The sequence below is a fragment of the Vanellus vanellus genome, assembly GCF_965231255.1.
Source record: "Vanellus vanellus genome assembly, chromosome: 1".
Lineage (NCBI taxonomy): Eukaryota > Metazoa > Chordata > Aves > Charadriiformes > Charadriidae > Vanellus > Vanellus vanellus.
In genome coordinates this window covers 15,995,231-16,016,038 of record NC_138905.1, presented here as the reverse complement: position 1 = coordinate 16,016,038, position 20,808 = coordinate 15,995,231, and the positions used below count along the sequence as shown (strand labels likewise).

At 40.1% G+C, this 20,808-nt stretch overlaps 1 protein-coding gene across 1 annotated transcript in view; it reads right to left on the bottom strand.

Moving 5' to 3' along the window:
* Positions 1–20,570, bottom strand: part of PRKAR2B (protein kinase cAMP-dependent type II regulatory subunit beta) — a gene marked incomplete at both ends in the record, with an annotated part of 93,714 nt that extends 73,144 nt beyond the window's left edge. Inside the window, one exon of the mRNA XM_082498506.1 lies at positions 20,252–20,570. Coding sequence (XP_082354632.1) covers positions 20,252–20,570 — 319 coding nt within the window. The remainder of the gene's footprint in view (positions 1–20,251) is intronic.
* Between the last annotated feature and the right edge of the window lie 238 nt (positions 20,571–20,808).

Below are 20,808 nucleotides of genomic sequence, written 5' to 3'. Positions count from 1 at the left end.
TGCAGGTGCTACTGAAGACATCATGAAACCTGCCAGACCAACTGAAGGACTGCCAATAACGGCAAAAAAACATGACCTGCAAGAAAACAAATTATTGTTCTCCCTATTGATAAAGAACCACACAAAGGAGCACCACACAGACATATCATTCTGTTAACGATGCCAAAAGAGCTGCAGAAACTTGTGTAAGCAAAGTCCATTATCTAATGTGTTTCAATTACCCAGAATGATATCTTCTGAGGATCTTACAGCTGGCTGTCATTTTCCCCATAACTGGGTAGGTAAAGAATGGTGGCAATTAGGGATGACCACTTTCCAAGTGACCAGGCAGCACTCCTTGTACCCACTGCCTCGTGACAACTAGCTACTGAACAAAGGGCAAACACACCATGGACCTCATCTCCATGATCACCACAATCCTGATCCTGAAATTCTCCCTTGAACAGCTACCTCTCAGTTTTGGAACATGATACTCCATTGTCAGTATCCCTCTTCTCACAAATGTAAGCACGCAGAACATGTTGTACCTCAGAGCTTAACATGTAGTACAACAGAGTTTTGTCTCGTACTCAGTCTTGATACCACTGTGCCAGCATTTGTATGACCATGATCAAACACAGACCCATGCTGCTGCATGTTTCTGTCCCAGTGCCAAGATGCAAACAGCAACAAATAACATAGCATATATATGGTATAACATCTTTGTTTAGGTTCTTTTTTTCCAGGCTTGCATTCATCTCAAACCGTTATTCTCTTCCATGGTAACAACTCAAAACTTCCACAGAACATGCCAGGATTGTAGCCCAGACTACACAGAACACATAGAGAACGAATAGAGAGCTCAGTTGCCTAACTTGGTATGGAGATTTTTGTGCCCCAAAGATAAAATTTGTTCATAATGATAACAAATGTTGTCACTTGAGCCCCTTTATAAATCTAGTCTTTATTCTCAAACTGCCTCTGAGTCAGTACCTGTGCCCCGATTATGGAGCCTTTAAGACCAAATAACTCATTTCTCAAGAGAATGGAGAGGTCAAAGAGATCCCACAGTGCGAACAGACCTTATGGACAGGTTAATAAGATATGTCTTTTCTGCCCTGAACCGATTGACTTGTGCAAGGGAGGTGAGAAGTGGCCAAAGGAAGCTGCAGATACCAATTTACGTCAGCACCTTCTGTTTTGTTAGTGTGAAACAGGGATTATTGGTAGCACATGAACAATGCCTGCAAGGAGAGATATGGTCAAAGTGCAAATACACAGACCTATCTACTGTCAATTGATTTCTTCTTACAGTGCAGTAACATTATGTCCTGGTTTGAGGTAAAACAGAACTAATTTTCTGTTCAGTAATTTTACTTTGTAGTTCAGCCTCTTCTAACTAACCAAACGCTTCGAAATTAACAGCATATTGTGCAGACACTGTTTGCTCTCAGAGTGGTAAGACCTATGTTTATAGTTGATGCCAAGGAATAGCATACAGACAGGCTCTTGCTTCTCCTTATTGCTATAACACCCGAGGAGAGCTAACTTGGTTATTTGCCCCGTTGGAGGGTCAGAAGTGGAAAAGCATAGAGGGGTTCCACCTGCGGGGAGGAGTGGACAGGACAGGTGACCCAAAACTGACCAACAGGGTATTCCATCCCATCTGCCTCATGCTCAGTATAAAAGCTGAGGGATCAAAGAGTCAGCCCTCTTTCTTCAATGGCCGGCATCCAAGGAGGACTCTGTTTGTCTGCCTTTGATCCCGATCTGTGCGTTCCTGAATCCAGATGCGGAATTCAGTTCCTGTCCGTCACTGAGTCCAGTCTGGGACTTTCCTAGTGCCTGCCAGTGACATGATCGTCATCCTGGGAGATTGATACAGTTTTGTATATATTTCATTACTTTCTTTTTATTATTTTATTAATATTTTCATTAAAGTAGTTTAGTTTTCTTTTAAACTCATAAGTCTCTCTCTCTCTTCCTCCTCTGCCTTCCAGGAGAGCATGTCTCGTTCGTTTCAGTGGCCAGTCCAGCCCAAACCATGACAGATTTATTGGCACCCAATGTGGGGCACAAGCGGGGCTCAACCAGGATTCTGACAGATTGCCTGAATAGTCAGAATTCCAGCTTGCTCAAAAATTAAAACAGCAGCTCACACCATGTCATTCTTAAGCAAAATGTTGTATCATGCCTTTAGAGAGTTTTGTTTAAAGTTAATTGATGCAACACTGCTTAACCTGCTGAATGTGTTGTATGGTTTATTTGCTCTTTGTGTTTGTATGCAATGGTTTAAATGTGCTATTCTGCTATGGTTTGGAATACAGATCTACAACACGATAACTTGGATAACAGTTTTACCTGAGTATCTCTGGCATCACGTAATGGATTCTGTTAAAAATTACACTTTTGATTTTACCTGGGGAAAGTTTATTTCGCTCTTTATGCTTATGCCAAATTGACACCATGAGAGCTAGGGGCTGGGAACCTTTTGGATTTCCAGAATGAATGTTACTTGCTTAAAACCATGATTTTGTTGTTGATTGTCCTGAATGAGTTTCAGGGGTGGTTTCTTACTAAAAATCGGTGCAGGAGTTGGTATTATATGACATATGCTGCTGCTACTTAAATCCCACAAGCCACTCCGCAGCCCACACCAGCACAAGCCACTCTGCCGCCCAAACCACAACACATTAAAAGCATTCAATGAAACTATGAAAAACTGTGCATCCTACTATGTCTTATGGCTGCATTACTTGGGATCACATTCAGAAATGTCCAGTAATGACAAGTACTGGATTTTTCAGTGCTACTCTGTTTTGCTCAATAGTTTGGGCAGCATTTGAAAAGTTGCATCTGTTGTAAGTAAACTTCGGCATCACAGTCACTTTCACTCCCATTTCATTCTGCTCCTGGCTAGCGAAGCTTGAGAATGTTGTCCTGACTTCCTTCAGTAACTATCTGTGAGATTCCTACCAGGGGCCAACTTTCCATGACTCTTGATAATAAACTCTCCAACGGGCTGATTAGTCATCAGGCAATGGAATAACTCTTGGCATAAAATAACGGTCTTCCACCAGAGGGCTTTAAAAAAAAACAAAAAAAACCACAAACAAACAAAAAAAAACACAACAAAAAACAGAAAAACCAAAACCCAAAAGCAACAAAAAACTCTGTGCTCCCAGTTTGGATTTGGATTCCCTAGCAAAATTACATTTGATAATGACATGATTACCTGAAATACAGCTAAAACCAATTGTAACAAACGTATGTGGTCGTGACCTAAAGATCCCTTCCCTCTAGACCTATCCAAGAAGTTCGACACACGCTTTTTCATGTTGTCTGTTTACAGTTATCTACCTGGGTGGATAATTTGAGATGTGGGTACTGAACAGGGAATTATATACAGACAGAATGCAGGCAGACCAACAGATGTAGCTGGAGATCTGGAGTCTTGCTCAGACTCTCTGCTTTGGGGACATGGCAGAAACTCTTTACACTGTGTCTGATGAAGTGGTACTTGTCCTGTCTAGTGTCCTCCCCCAATCTCCACTGCCTTTGAAGAAATACTACTTCTTTTAGAGCAGGTAAGCAGAAGAGGTCAAGACTGCATCAAAAAAGGAGAAAAAACCTAAGGGATGAATCTGCTTGACGGGTTACATGTCAGACTAGCAACTCACACCTCTGGAAAAAAATGCCCTATTCTCCAGGCCATGCCATATTCCAAGGGCAAGCACTGAAAGTTCTTCTCTTGAAGCCAATTCAATGTGCAAACAAGCATGCTAAAAAGCAGATAAGATGCCTGACTCCGACCTACTGATCTGGATGTTCAAGTGTCCACAAAGACGACAGACTAGAATTCCTTTTTCACTTACTGTAATAGGCATGTTTTACATTATACTCTCAGTGGAAAAAAATAAAATCCATTTCTATAACACACTTGTAAATTTCTAACATTTCTTCCTTGCTTTCTCAACAAATAAAAAAAAAAAAACCACAACATAGACTGCTTCAAAAGGTTTCTAAAACAAAAAGGACACTTAACTTTGTAAACTTAGGATAAACAATACTTCCAATTTATATTGCCAGTATCCACATTAGGGTACTAGAAGTGACCACAAGGAGTACTACTGCTATTTTTTTTTAAATGATTGTGAACAAGAAAAAATAATTGAATTCTACTTTTTGTCTTACTAGTGGATTTAAAAAAAAAACAAACCACCAACCTGCAAACAAGAACAACTTTTTGTTTTTAAAAACACCTACACCAGACAAATTTATTCACCTTTTATAGGCTGGGTCTATATGCTACCTTCACGTTAAGACCAGAAAATCATATTGTTTAATGTAGGATTCTGTAATGGTTATATGGCAGGAGTCCATATTAATAACCACAAACTGTTTTTTGTATAAACAATTTGGTAAATGACAGTATGCATTAGGAATATCAAGCCATGCACTAATCTCTTCAGTGTGTAGACAAGACAGTTCTGCATTTGCTTCATGTGAGGTTGTGCTTGTGGCAGTCTGCTCCGGTGGAGAAGGACTGGCTGTTGGGGCTGCACCTACCCAAGGCCACCCCTAGCACATTCCACTCCCCGCAATGGCAGATTTGTGGAGGTTTTGGGGCTGCTGTTGACTGAGCAAATGGCTTTGCCTTTTCTTGCTCCCTCTTACTCAGGCTCATACAGAGTTTGCATCCCCAGCCTGTCCCGTGGCTCTGCCCTCACACTCCCCTAAATGAGTTCCTGTCCATTTGGGAATATGCTCTCCTTTTCATTAGAGCACAATATCACGGTTATCAACAACCTCACCGGCACTCTCCTATGATAAAATCTGGAAGAAGGCAAGCTGGCCCAGATATAACCTAAGTAAGACAATGGCAAAAATCACTAAAGCTTTCTCAGTTTTGCTACTGCTTTTATAGGCAATCTTTGTAGCCTAAACAGACCACATAGGTTTCCTCTGTTTACAAGAGCTTTGCTGATTATTCATGTATTCCTGCACATTTCAGTGAAAGATAAATCCATAATTTTCTACATTTGGCCAGAAAAAAAAAAAAAACAATACACCAGACAAAAATGTCTTAAATTCTAGCATCGGCTGGGCCCTGGACTCTAGATACTGGAAGTCCTTTTAAAATACTGCAGTTAAACAGTGCTACATGAGTCCCTCACAGCCCTTCACGCACACATTGCTGGATCAATGGGTCAAGGCCTCAACAAGACCAAGTGCCGGGTCCTGCACTTGGGTCACAACAACCCCATGCAACTCTACAGGCCTGGGGAGGAGTGGCTGGAAAGCTGCCCAGCAGAAAAGGACCTATGAGTGTTGACTGAGAGCTGGCTGAATATGAGCCACAGTGTGCCCAGGTGGCCAAGAAGGCCAATGCCATCCTGGCCTGCATCAGGAATAGTGTAGCCAGCAGGGCTAGAGAAGTGATTGTCCCACTGTACTTGGCACTGGTGAGGCCTCACCTCAAATACTGTGTTCAGTTTTGGGCGCCACAGCATAAGAAGGACATTGAGGTGCTAGAGGGGGTCCAGAGAAGGCCAACAAAGCTGGTGAAGGGTCTTGAGAATAAGTCTTATGAGGAGCAGCTGAGGGACTTGGGCTTGTTAGTCTGAAGAAAAGGAGGCTGAGGGGAGACCTTATTGCTCTCTACAACTACCTGAAAGGAGGTTGTAGAGATGTGGGTGTTGGTCTCTTCTCAAAAGTTACAACCGATAGGACAAGAGAAAATGGTGTCAAGTTGTGCCAGGGGAGCTTTAGGTTAGATGTTAGGAAAAACTACACTGAAAGGGTTATCAAAGACTGGAACAGGCTGCCCAGGAAAGTGGTTGAATCACCGTCCTTGGATGTATTTAAAAGCGGTCTAGATATGGTGCTCAGGGACGTGATTTAGAAGTGGGCCTAGTAGAGTTAGATAACGATTGGACTTGATGATCTTAAAGGTCTTTTCCAGCCATAACGATTCTATGATTCTAAGGTCCCTCAAAGATGGGGATGGCAAGTATTCCATTTTACCAAGTATTCCATTTTACCAAGTTACAGCATGTGCTCAGGCATACAGTGCAAACTACTCAAAGGCACACAGCAAGTCTGTGATACACATGGAGATTTAACCAAATTTGTCTTAACTCTCAGAGTCCTATTTTTAATTGCTAGATCATTCTTGTTCCTTGAAGGATGATTATCAAGGGATGAGATTAGAAGAAACCAAACCTTAGCCTTTGGTCCAAATTCCTTTGTCTTGTGGATTTCATCCAGATCCACAGAGTATTTAATTATTTTTTTTTCCTCAATTTTTAAGTATCTCTTATGACTGGTAGGATATGGGAAAAGTTGCTCTCAGTTACTATACTGCACCATATACACTCATTTTAAAATGTGTTTATCACGAACTTGACAGACCCTAAGAGCTTCATCAGGCCAGCCTATAAAAATAGACATATATGCATTTTCTAAATCATAGAGTTTCATAGGCCCTGTAGGTGTTCTTGTATCATGACCTTAAAATTTCTAGAAGTATTAAAGATGAACGCTACCCAGTTTTACAGACATGCCAATAATTCTGATTAACATGCCTCTTTCATTTGTTTCACGTTTCCAGAGCCAAATTCTCCTTTTTGCTATTAAAACTAGAGGTAACTAAGAAATCAAATGACTTGCATAAAACACGTAGGATTTGACTGATAGAAAACAGCAGTCAAATAATAATAACACATTATCTTGGAAATCAAAACTACTGATTGTCAAAAAGAAATTTTTAAAACTGCAAGCTATGATTAAACTTCCTTTTGACACAAACAGAAAAAAGTGACAGTTTTATATCCAGAGGTGAGTTTCATCTCACAGTCTAACTGGAATTTGTGTGACTTTCCAATTACAGACTACAAAACTTCAACCTTCTTTCCACTCCCTGAAGTACAATCAGTTATATGCATTCAATTCCTCAGTCTATAAACACAGAAACCAACATCAAACATAAACTACACTAAGAGAAATTATCTTTAGAAACCATTGCAATTGTTGAATCTCTAATACACAATTTGTGCAAGAAAAAGTATGAGGCCAGTTTTATAGAGAAAACAAACTTCACTACCTAAGATGTACTCCATAAAAAAACTCTAACATTGAGAAGAAAGCTAAACTCATCCCTTCACCTAAAATAAAAAAAAAAAAATAAAAAGGGTAGCTCTACAGCTCTATAAACTGTTTTGTCCTGGAACGCAGAACACAAGTTAAACAATGTCAGTTCCTAGCCAGAAGTAAACATAAAGTAGAGTTTCCGGAATGAATGCGTAAATCTTCTTGGCTCTGCCTTTACATTTTTAAAACAGTGCATCTGTTCATATTCTGACCTTTGTACCTTTTCCAAATGAAAACAAAACAAAAATCACAACGAAATACTTTTCAGCAATAACCAGACTCCTTCCTATTACTTTCTGAGTGTCAGTTACAGTAACAGGTAACTGCCTTAAGTCTGATAGCAATTATGTTTCTATTCTTGACATTTAGAAGGAAAGTGTGCTTCCACAGAACTTGACCTGTCAATTTTAAATTGGTTTCAGCACAAACCATTTAAAACACTGGAAACAAGCAAGAGTCATTTCATTTTGCAAACAATATACCAATTGCTTTAAAAAAAAAAAAAAAAGGCAATTAATAAGAGCTATTGCATGCCCTGTTGCTATTAATTGCTGTCAGTAATAACTACTTCGTTTCCAGAAAACTGCTTCCTGCTTCATTTCTTTCACCTTGGTCCATGGTTATACAGCTACATTATCCACTTGCTTGTTCCCCTTACCAGCTCCTGAACTTAAATGAAACAATGAAGAAAGCCTCAAAGCAAAAAAGTTCCTGCTAATTTGTGAAAATCAGCAGCTGAAACCAAAATGCTATCCCACCATGAAGGAAAGTTAAAATAAATTCCATACTGGTCTGCCTCATTTGGCCTCCTGATCAGTACTAGTTGGCTGTGGACGCCAGCACCAGACGGCTGTGGACACCAGTACTAGATGGCTCTGAAGCACAGGCACTCAGGTGCTGCCCCTATCTGAACACTGTAATGTACCTTCAGTAATGTGCTTCCTCAATAAAATTAGTGTTACAAAGGTATGATATAAACTCCATGTCATATACCAACTGGGTCTTTCAGGCCATAAAAAATGTTTTGGTTTGTTTTTCCCCCAACTGAAATGAACACATACTAACCAGAGTGCTGGGTAACTTCACACTATGATTTTTACGCTATGACTTAAAGAAACAATAGAGGTATATGCCAGTTTGTATGTTCAGTGCTGCGTAGTCAGTTTTATTATTTCTTCACAAGCAACTGCATAACAGCTTTAGAAAATAAAACATCAAAACTTCAAAACTTCAAAACATTTTTTTTTCCACTGAAGATGAACTTGAAATAAATGCTGAAGGTGAGATGATAGGTTGCAACATACTGACTTCTACTACTGCCACAAATGATAACTCCTTCCTCAGAAGTAAAACGCATCTCAGAAAGCACATAAAACTCTAGGCACATGCAAAGAAGAAAAATAATTTTGCTCAACGGCTGAATTTCCCCATGCCAGTGGCAGGAGGCCCTGGTGGTGCCCAGCCCGCTGGCAGTGCCCACCTGGAAACCTCCCGCCGCACGGTAAGTTCCCTGGACCAGCTCCCCGAAAGGGACCCCAGGTTGGTCACCTTCGAGCCAGAAGAGGTAACAAATGGCCTGCTTTATTAGGGAGAAGTGCTAACACGCTCCTTAACCTGTAGGATTTAAGGACATTCCTTTTTGAAGCTCATTTGCATGCTTTGTTTTGCTTCTGTCAAGGACTCGGATGCTATAGTGCCAGAATTCTTTCAGAGTTAGATGTAAAAACATTTTTCTAACATAAAGTATGGTCCAGTAAGCACTCAATGAGGTACAGGCTGATACCAATGATCTGGTTCACTACAATAATCTGGATCCTAGAGAGCTTTCCTCTTCCAAAATGCCTATACATGCGCCTGACTTCAACTCGCTCCCAGTTTGTCTTCCATTATCTGGTGTTACAGCTATAAAGCCCATGAGTGCCATGCTACAATTGTAAATACCAACCTGCCTCCTTTTGATTGCAAAGTGCAACCGCATACATTTCTGTGATTTATCTTCTATTACTGTCAAGCAGAACTGCAAATAAGCCTTTATCTCAAAGCAAGGGAAATGGATATTAGCCACTGATTGAGCTTCCGTACAAATAGGAGGTCAAGAAACCTTCTTAATTTTGCATATTGCTAAAAGCAAAAGAAGGAACACAAAACACTTGATACACTCCCAACAGCAACAAAAGGTGAAAAACAGGAATACCAGAAATGCTGTTGCTGTCTTTTACTGTTTCTTACTACTATTTGTTTCTTCTTATTTATTTTTTTTTTTTAAATCCAGTGCATGAGAAAGATCCTTTAGCAGAAAAAGATAGCTGAGATGGAAGAAGCAGATTGCAACTCATTGCTTTACTGTTCTGCGCCATATAACCTCCCCAGAAAACCCCTCTCTCTGGTGGAAATGGATCTATGACATCCAATTTTGGCAGTAGCATGAAAGTCAGGTCTATCTAGCAGTATTTACAGAAGTTCACATTAAGAAACTTTACTCTAGGGGCTATGCCACACTCCCAAAACTCCCCAAAAACAAAGTCAGAGAAGAGGACAAACACCTCATTTTTGCATGGAAAGCACACTTTTCTCTCACAAGCTCAAACTGTTCTTCAGCTGAGACTTCCCAAGACCTCAAGACTATCCAATCTCTTTATGCATCCCAAAGCCTGCATCCGTGCTCAATGCAATGACTTGAAGAATGGACTTAGAGAAAGCATGCAATGGGTTCTCTTCTTTTTTTCAATTTTTTGAGGCCACAACCCAAAATAACTAAATGGGCCATGTTCATATGACAATACATTCCAGAGAGACAGCAAACTAGGGTGCACTTAAAACAGCGACTCCATTTTATTAGTGTTCCCAAGAAAGAAAAAACAGAAAAACAAATTACTTCTCTTTGCAAGGTGGATAATGGAAATGAATCTACACCTACTCCCACCTCACCTGCCAGCAGCAGCTACCTTCCAGCAGAAGGACAAAATTGACAGATTAGCAAGGGAGACGTGTAGATAAATACTGCAGATAAAATTTTACCAAGAATTGAAGCTAGTAGTATCTAAGAACAAATAGCCATCTATCTACTTTCAGACCAATTTTTTATACATGCATTAGCCACTAAATAATATTTCCTGTAGGTTGAGGTAACAGGAAGGAAGGCTATTAACTCTACATTTAAATTACCTCACAAATGCTTAAATAATGTAGTAGTGAAGGCTAGATCAGAGTTTCTCATGTTTTGAGTACCTATTAAAAACCAATAGAGACAGATAAATTATCAGCTAAAAGATGGCTTTTAGAGAAAGATGCCTGAACGTTACTCAAAGGTATTGAACGAAATGGCTGGAAAATGAAAACACTATGCCTTAAAAATGGAAAAAAAAACCCACCCAGAACTAAAGATAAAACTATGACTGGGCCTAGTACTAAAGAGACTCATGCAGAAGCAGATCTATAAAGGTACCTAGATCTTAACTCCTCAATTTCAATAGAAATCAGGCATAACTGGAAAAAAAAAATAAAATCTGTTCCTCTAATGTTTAATAGTGTCTATAATTGAAAACTTATGTTTTTCAAAACTCATTCATGATAAAAAATGGTTTTATTAGAATGGTAGAAAACATGTTCAAAGCCTTAAGAAAATGTTAACGTATGCCTATTGTACACATCTAATTGTACACACATAATTGTTTCTGTCTGTATTTGATGAGTATCACAAACTTTGTTTTAGAAAAGAACACAAAATGTCAGGACAATCCCAGCTCTCTATTAGACAAAGTTTTTGTCATTAAAGCTCTTAACCACTGTTAATCCAGGAAGAGTGTTTAAACGTGCTTACTAGCTTGTAGACATTCATTTGCAAAACCTTAGAAAGCAAAACATAAAAAAATCTTGATCAACACCTATTTCAAGGACTTGAGACATTAGTCTGCACTTTTTACCAAGGGCAATTACTGGCCTAACGATGGAGTTCCTTAAGCATCAATGAAAAGACGTGTTACAGCTTCAGAAAGAGGATCTAAAAGGGAAAGTTCAGTACTGAAAGTAATAGGAAACAAATTAGAAGGACAAGATCAGTGTAGTGGAAACATATACCTGTTTGTGGGGACATCCAGAAAAGGCCACAATGTTGCTATGGACAGCCTGAGTTCAAGCTAATCCATATCCTGCAACAGTTACAAATGCCTTATAACTCACAGCAATGGATTTTATTTTTCACACCAGCATTACAACTCTATCATTAAAATCAAAATGGAAAAACACACCAAACCTTCCAGCCTGTGCTCTCAGGCTAGCAAGTCTGAATGTTTACACTTGGTTCCAGCTTGTATCCATCCCAACACCGAGGATTCTGTACATCTTTTATTTATAGTCTATACTGCGGCTTTGCAAGGAATGTGTTCTTTCCCATGTTGGGCAAGGATTTCTTTTCTTCCTGTCTGGTATGTTTTACAATAGACACGTCTGCTAAAAAGTTATACCGCAAAGAGACTATCACCATTTATAAAAACACATCTGCATCACAGGGATTCAGAAGGGGCTGATGCTGTTATCTTTACACAAGCAGGATGGTATCTGGAACAACTCCGAGCAGGAAAGATCATGTTACTTCCCCTCCTTTCAAAATCTATTTTATACAGCAATTTTCTCATCCCTCCATTAAGAAAGTCTTCACAATATTTACTAATTGGCCCTTTTAGCCCAGCTTTACAAAAAAACACTTTAGTCACATAACTGGAACAGTATGTGTAAGAAAGCTATTCTCATGATCAGCTTTTACCTGCGAAGCTCTCAGCTTCAAATTCTTGCTCTGCTGATTTTTTCTTAATATTAATATCATTAAGCACAGCAATTTAAGAGGCAAACATACAAGTGAAAAACACTCTCTGTTGTTACAGCATGTTTTTTACCACTCTACCTTCCATTATCCAGAGTGTTATAGTACAATAAGGCAAGGCTAAATTAAAATTTTTGATTTTTGTATTATTTCATTCCTTATAATTTCCTCATTTTATCTGTGGTCTGTAAATTACTTTTCTGAGCAGCAATGCTAAAATGATACCCTTTATGGAAAGGATGGCAAACTGCCATACGGCTTTTGTTCAGTTCACTCTGTGGATACCTCGTGCCTACAACCTGCATTTTACTCCCATGCACTTCAGACACCCTTGCCTGTCTACATCCACCTTCATTTCAGATCTCACACTTTTTTATGTGACATGGTATCATTTAAAACGCTGAATGAGGCACTGGACATTTAATTAACATCATCTTTTTGACGGAGCCTCAAAACTGTATGTCTTCTATGTTACTTGCCATATCAATTTAAATCTGGATTCATGTATTACACTGCCTAGAGACTGCAAATAGAAATTCTGTATGAGTACTTCTGCTATTTTTATCATCAAATACACAAAAACTTGAAATAGAGCTATTTGAATTTTTAAATCTAAAATAGAATTAACATACATGAAGCCTTTCTTCAAGGAAAAACATAATAACACCAGTCAATTAGAAAAGTAAAACATAAAGAGAAAACAACGGACACTTAAAGGCAAAATCCACCCTCTTCAACATCTTGTTTAGTACTATGACCACAGACTGATCTACAGAGCAAAAATGTATTCTATAAAGAAAAAGATTAAATAAAAAACAAAGTTTGTAATTACTCATCATGATCAAAATTCACAGTAAGAACATCCTGTTCAGTTCCATGAAGTAAACAGGTTACCATTCCTACCCAGCAAGTGAAAGGGGAACCTGAAAGGGCACCCTGAAAGGATAAGGGTTTTCCATATAAAACCTCTAGAAAAAGCTATCTAGACTTATGTGTCATCATCCAAGGTCCCAAAGAAAAGGGGAAAAAAAAAAAAGTATGTATTTCCTTTAGAATTCTCATAAGACTGCTTTCAAGCAATACCATAATTGATGTTTATGGTCATAATATCTACTTTTAGATGTGCATATTTCTTTTAACAGATTTACCTAGCACGCAGTAACTAACGCATACTTGGACTTCATCTTTTATGCACCCACATCCATTTAACAACCTACAGTACAAAAAAGTCTGTGTTATATCTATCATCCCTAGTAAGATCACCTCTTTTTCTTTTAATTCATGTACATCAAGACCTATTCCAGCAACAGAGAACTCTGAGCCATTTTAAATGGCTCTTTTTCTCAAAGCCTTCTCCCTCCTTCATTCACTTTTTTAAAATCACTCACCTTTTTAAAGCACAGAACTTCTCCCTAACTACACTCACTTGAAGCTCAAAAGAAGAGCTCAAACCTGGAGTGGGATTAGTTTTTCTATAGCATGACTTTAAGGCATTCCCATTAAAATAACAGTTGGTGAAATAACCACTGTGATTTTTATTAAGCGCTAAAGAAAGCGACATTTCACTAAGTGTTTGTTATGTACTATTCAGTATTTCATTTTTCCATCAACACCAAAACCATATCAACACTCTAGGAAGACTGCAGCTGTACCCACGTGCCTACTGACTTTCTTGACAATGACCACTACTGTTGTTTTGTTTTATTTTATTTTAAACAGAAATCGGTTGAGAACAATCTGGATTCTCCATTAAAAACTCAGGTTGAAATTTTTATTAGAATATGTGTTCAATAGAATATAGGTGTTACGAGTCTCCGGATGCAGTAATATGACAGATGACCATGTCAAAATATTTAAAAGGTCGTAAATGACCAAGTCCACATTCATACAATGCACTGACCACTGATTTTATTTTAAGTTTGCATTTATGCTTTTCCAAAATACTTTTATAAGCCAAACAGAATTTCAGTAGGAAATTCATTACATAAATTTGGGATGTATACATGAAGAGAGCAGGGTTACATCTGGGTAGAGAAAATAAGAGCAGATAATTTAATGCTCACTCTCTCACCTGTGCTCTGTATTCTTTTATCTTCCTCCCGTTACTTCAGTTCTGTCCCTCCTCCTTCCTCTTGCTTTTACCTTTGCACTTTCCTTACCACACACTGGCTCCTTTTCTGCCTCTATGTCCTGCCTTCCACTTTGCCTTCTTGTTTCTTTCATCACTGTCCTGACAAATGAAATTGCCCAATCTAGAGGTCATCTTTGATACTGGAAAACCAGAAGTGGGGCAGCAGCCCGTACCTTGATTAATCTGTACCTTGTGACCTAAATGTGCGATTTCCAAACCATATGTTCCAGATTTACAGGAGCAGCTAAGGGCAATGAGTCTGCAGAGATTTCACTATTTAAGGTAGACTTCCCTCAGACCAAGGGTTCTCACTAGACAGAACTAGAGAACAGAACACAATACTTTTGCATAACAGACTGGGGATAAACCCTGACATATATATGTATTAAACCAAGCTTATCTTACTCAACAGATGCATGAAGGACCTCTGTGCAGGTTACAAACACTAGGTCATTACGTTGTTTTCTATAACTTCAACAAGAGTACATTCTAAAAACAGACACTTTCTTAGGGTCCACGGACAGATATTTATTACATTCACTAAAAAAAGAAAAAAAAGTAATTGTTTCTCCATTCATGTAAATGAATAAACATGAGTAAACATGGGACAAAAAAAAGTATGGTTTCTTTGTGAAACTGAACCAAAGTCAGCAAGTGACACAAAACTCCTAGAGCATTCTTCAGGCAGCCAGTTTTCCTTTAAAACAGACATGATACGTGCAAGAAACAGTGTGTTGGTGTGCAAATGTTAGTACTGACACTGTTTATACCTTATCATTCATAATGCAATCATTACAAACTCACGCCAACAAAATTTTATGTCTTCCAACACTTCCTGAATTAATGCTATTCTCTTTTTCTGAGCTGAGCAGTCAGCCAAAATCAGTTTCAAGTTGTTTCTTTAGAGAAAAAGAAGCTGGAGATAAATTCAAATGGTTTTGGTATAGTTATACTACTTCTCTGTCCTTAGGTCTTTGGAATTTTCCCCTGCTTCTTTTAAATGCACAGACACAAATTTTAACAAATTAATAGCCAGCAGAGACACCTTCACTGCCTGTTTTTGTTTTCAGTGGGGATACAGATATACTTCAGAGTGGAGGCTGATATAATTTCAACTAAATTCTTAACACAAATACTCAAGTAGTTATAGGAAAAGTATGCTTTTCATCTACAATCACAAATATATACATGTCTGAGAGGGAACCAAACTCCTTACTAGAAAGTCTTCTAAGTGCTACCCACTACAAGTTCACACTTCTAGTTGCTTGTAATTTTGTCAAACAGTTTTTGGACTGCAATTCTTCCAACCTGAATAAAACAGCTGGGTCAGATTAAGGGATTAAAAAAAAAAAAAAAAAGAAAAGAGACTAAACTGCCAACTTGCTCAGGTTTGCTTTCCAAAACAACTGTTGGCAGAAAGAAAATATTTTAGTTTGCTCCTGTCAAAAATACTGGAAACCATTATTTCAAAAAGCTCTATTATCCTGAAGACTTACAGCAAGGATTGAAAGCTTTGTAGTTTTGTGACTGCATATATCACTAGATAAGAGTGGCCAGTGGCCACCCCCTGACCACCAAGGCCTACTGAACCAGCAAGGCACCCATCCACACAGATAAAATTCCTTTCCCTCCAGAAGCTTTCTGCATCCCAACACCTGTCCTGAATGGTGTCCGTGCTCTGAACCACACTGGACACAATCAGGAAAACTGCAAGGAGGTATAGCCACAAAACAATGCCAGGGAGTGCAGCAACAGTGCCATGCTCGCATGCCCTCAAGGAACTCACCTGTAACTGGAAATTTCTCTAAATTGCAGTAAGGCTGCTCCAGCCTGGGTCTGATTAGGTTCGTCCTTATAACCATACAGATAATGCTTTACTTCTTTTTGTATTTCAGATGAGTGACTGTAGAAATTATTAAAACTTCATTCCTAAAGTTGGCTAAGCACACATTAGGTAGTAATGCTTTCAGCCACCCATCATAACCCAGATTTTAATTTGAATATACAAATGTTTTAAAAATTCACGTTTTTCTACATTGTCCCCGATTTAATGATATCTTACTACAACCTATACATATTTTCATATTGCCCCCTTGCTCTCATTGCTCTAACTTTCCACTGCTCTAACCTACCCATTATCATTACCCGACAGACCTACAGAAAGGTTACAAACTGTTCAGTGCTTTCTGGTTTTGTTTAATTTCAGGAAGAAAACCGTAAGTACGGTTAACAGAACTGACACAGTACCATTTATCATCACAAAGCTGGCATGGATGTGGTTGTGTGCAGAGTTTTCTCTGACACTCTGGTTTCTAAAATTTACCTATTATTTCAAAATTTGTATGAACAGCATATATGTAAAGCAATTCAGACTGAATAAAGGAACTAAAATAAAGACATGCCTTTAACATTGATAGCGTAAACTAGAATACATGCTTTACCTAAGCAGTGATCTCTATTATTTGAGCATAATCAGCGGGTAAAGCTGAGATACATATTTGCATTTTCTAGCTCAAGTTTTCAAAGAAGGAACTCAAAGCAACCAACACACCAACAGAAGCACACGGGGGAGGAGAGGGACAGCTGTAGTATTTTCCTGTTAAAATACATTACTATCTGAGAAAAAACACCAAAACAAACCAAAGTAAAACAAAAGAAAAACAAAGTAAACAGAGGCTATGTGACACCAAATACAGCATTGCAATTTTTGAGTTTAAAGTACAGCAATGTTACCTCTAAAAACATCTGTACTAATTCATATTAAGGCTAAATAGAATATGAATTTTTAGCTATGGCAAATATTTAAAAACAGCTGTTACATGGGTTATTACCCGTCAAAATAAGTTGCACATCGACATGTAAGCTGTAATGTAAAAAGTATAGTCATTTGTAAAAGAACAAATAACTAAGCGTTTTCAAATTTTGCAAACACAGCATAATAAATTTTAATATGCACTTCAAATCCGCAAAAAGTTAGAAGAATTTGCTAAAAAGGGGCTTATTTTTATCTGTATGTCCTATTCAATTTAGTAATTGCTATTAGTATTAGTAGGAATTAGTTGTGGTCACTGATTAATGCTAATATACACGTGTAGTACAACTTAATATATTAAAACAAAAAAACAAACCAAAACTCAACTAAAAGACCTAAAAATTATTCACAAACTAAGCAGTGTGTTCAGAAGGGGATAACATAAATGCTCTAAACCTAAAGACTGTCATTTCAGACGTCACCTTAATTCCAGGTGCCAATTCAGAACTATGACACCAATACAACAAAAGTTCTCCCTCCAGACAAGGTAACTGCTTTCACCTTTATTTGATTTCTACAACTGATGTAATGGACACAGCAGAGGACCTGAATAGAGTTTCATTCACGGGTCACATATGACTCTTAATCCTGAGTATAGGGTTTTTTCCCCCCCTTTTTTTTTTTTCTTTTAAGTACAGCTTATGCCTCAGCTCATCATTTCTGTAACAGGATAACACTGATGTACCTTCCAAAATGCATTTCAAGGACAAAGCTAATACCGACAAAGAGTTCAACTGCAGTGCTTGTAGGTATTTAGAGACATGTACTGTGAAAGAAAAAAAAAAAAAACAAAACAAAACAAAACCAAAAAAAGGGTTGGAGACAACATTTACAAGGAGCTCTCAACAACGTCCTGTTTGAATTAAGGAATACTGTCAGCTTGACACTTCAAGTGTACTGCCTTAACAAAGAAAAGATACCATCACCAGATCTGAACTCCCTCCCAGAGGTTTTTATTGTACATTTGCTTATGAACTTTTCCAATTTGTTTTCCTCTCCTGCATGAAAGAAGTATACAAACAGGACAAATTGACTATATAGAATGCCTGATTATTCATAAAGGCAAAAGGAAAACAAATGAAAAAAAATAATCCCCCCAACTTAAGTTTAAGAATTGCTACTTACAGAAATGGAAAGCAAAAGCACAATAGAAATATGCTTTAAAATTGGTATTTAAACCCATTAAACAATGGTTTGAATACAAGCCTTTATGCCTCCAGTTTTTCACAAAAGGCTGAGTGGACACATTGTTATGTTACCTTAAAAAAATGCATATTCAGGGCAGGCATAAAATTTGAGTTTTAACTACACACTCCTGCACGATACACACATACACAAGCACACCATTAGTAATCATTTCCTATAACTTACTTATTATTCACCTTCCACGTGGTTTCATAAATATTTCCATTTTTGTTACTTTTAATTATTAATTATTCCAACTGACAAAAATTACAAGCCATAGTACAATTCAACTTCCAAATATATTGGACTTAAAAACGTGCTATTTTAAAGGGTTTTTGTCAAATGCATAAACCAACTAGTTAAACTAAGTCATTCTACCATGTCCCTTAATGAGAACATTGACAATAATGGCTTTCCTTCTTCATGACCACAACAAAAAGAGTATCAACAGAATCTTGATTAGAGGTATTCATTAGAAAAGCTTTGAAAGCTTCTTAAAACAACCTGTAAAGTTTTACATACGTAACATATACATGCTAATAAATCAAGCTACATTTCTGCACTTGCCTCCATACAACATTCCAGTTCTCCATTCACCAGTGAGTCTGTTTAGTGTTATAATAATTCATGCTTGAAAAACACGTCTAGTGTTAGTGAATTAAGATAATAATTTTGTTCTTCCACATTATCACCATTACAATTTTCAAAGACAGCAAATTTCCGGATTTTTACTAATCTCACATAATCAGCGTTAGGGTTCAAAATTACCACATAAATCTGCAGAACCTGATTGACAGATTCAAATTCTCATTAAACACGTGGTGTAGCTGCAAAGAACAAATGAAAAGAATGACGACTGTCTTACGGTGTAACATAAAGCATTTAGAAAACTTACCCAGTTCTTAACATCTACATTTTTTCCTTATAAAATGCACATAAGACATTGTTTTTAAAACTGCACTGATATTCATCTAGCAAACAGCTGGCTTCTGTACTCTGCTAAGCAAATCTACCTCCAGCATGACCTGGAGGAATGAATGCTTCAATGATTGGATGAGATATACTTCAAATTCAAGCTGTTCTCAAAAAAAAAAAAAAAAAAAAAGCTAACGATAAAGGTGCTTGGACGCTTTCTCTTTTCCATCCAACCTTACTGACTGACCTCTCAGCATCTAACCGTACTGATTGACCCTTCAGTTAGCCTGCTCACGACACAAAGACAAGCGCTACACACCCTTCACAGACAGTTAGTGCCCGTCCCGTACATCAGAGCGGCTGAGGGACTGCCATCGCCTCTAAGTACAGCCCGTCAGCCACACAAAGATAAGGTATCCTTGGCTGCACGCAGATAGGTGGTACCCTCACACACAAAGATACCGCATACGTTCTTTGCTGTCCTCGCAGCTATGTTTGCTCCATAGGCCCTTTTACCATGCAGACAATTTCACCCCGGCTTTCCAGAAGACATTACGTTTTAAATTGTGCCCTGCTTTTTGAAACACACGTAAGGACATCTATGTAAAACACTTAATCAAGCGCATAAATACAGTAACACGCCCATGAGAGGTGTTTTCTAAGGCAGACGCACCACTGGACCCATTACAAAGATGTAGATTTGCTCTCTCTTGCTCTTATAAGAAGGACACGTACAGATCTGTTAGGAACGTTACAGGCCCATACGCCGTAAGCAGTAGAGCTGCAGGCTCTGGTGACACCTGCGCGCCCACCCTCCCGCACCGCCGAACAAAAGGCAAGACCCGGCAGGTTGAAGTTTGCGGCGGGAGACGGGAAACCTCCCGTGGGCTCCGTTGTTCGGCGCCAAGGCGGGCGGAGGCGGGGGGGGCGCTGCCCGCCGAGCCAGGCCGCCTCGTCCCATCCACTCTCCGGTCACCGAGGCTCCTCACGTCCCCGGCCCCACTGCCGCCCACCACCGGGGCGGGGGTCGGGGCCTGTGCGCAGCCCACACACACCCCCGCACACCCCGCCCGAGGGCCGCCCCTCACATAGCCGTGCGGCCGCTGAGGCCGGAGCTCCCCCCCCCCCATCCTCCTGCTCCCCTCCCCAGCTGCCCACCTGAGCCCGGACAGCTGAGGGAGCCGTCCCCGCCCTGCCCAGCCGGCTCCCTCCTTCCCCCTCTACCCCCCCAGGGCCGGGCGAGGCGGGGGACCCTTACCCGGGAACTGCGGCTCCGCCTCCTCGCCGCTCTCGGAGTCGGTCTGCATGGGCTCCTCGGCGAAGTTGACCCCGCGGGCGTCGGGGGGGGCCCGGCGCGGCGGCTGGCTGCCCCTGTCATGGCCGGGCGCGGGGGTGCCCGCCTTGCGGCCGCTCGCCTCCTTCTCCGCCGCCGCCGACTTGGCCGCCGCCGCCTCTTCCTTGAGGCGCCCGAAGTACTGGAGGGCGAACTCCAGCAGGTCCCCGGGCTGGCTCCGCAGCACCTCCACCGTGAAGCCCTGCAGCAGCTCCGTCAGCCCCGCCGGGATGGAGATGCTCATGCCGGGGCCGGCCGGGGGGGCGGCAGCCTGGCTGGGAAGGGGGAGGGAGAAGGGAAGGGGAGAGGAGGAGGAGGAGGAGGAGGAGGGGGGAGAGGCCGGGACCGGGGGTCCGCAGCCCGCCGACGAGGCGCGCCCGGCGGATCGCCCGTGGGCAACGGGAAAGGGGCGGGCGGCGGCGCAGGTGGGAGCGGAGCGGAGCGGGGCGGGGAGGGGGGGGGTGGGCGGATCCGCGGGGGGC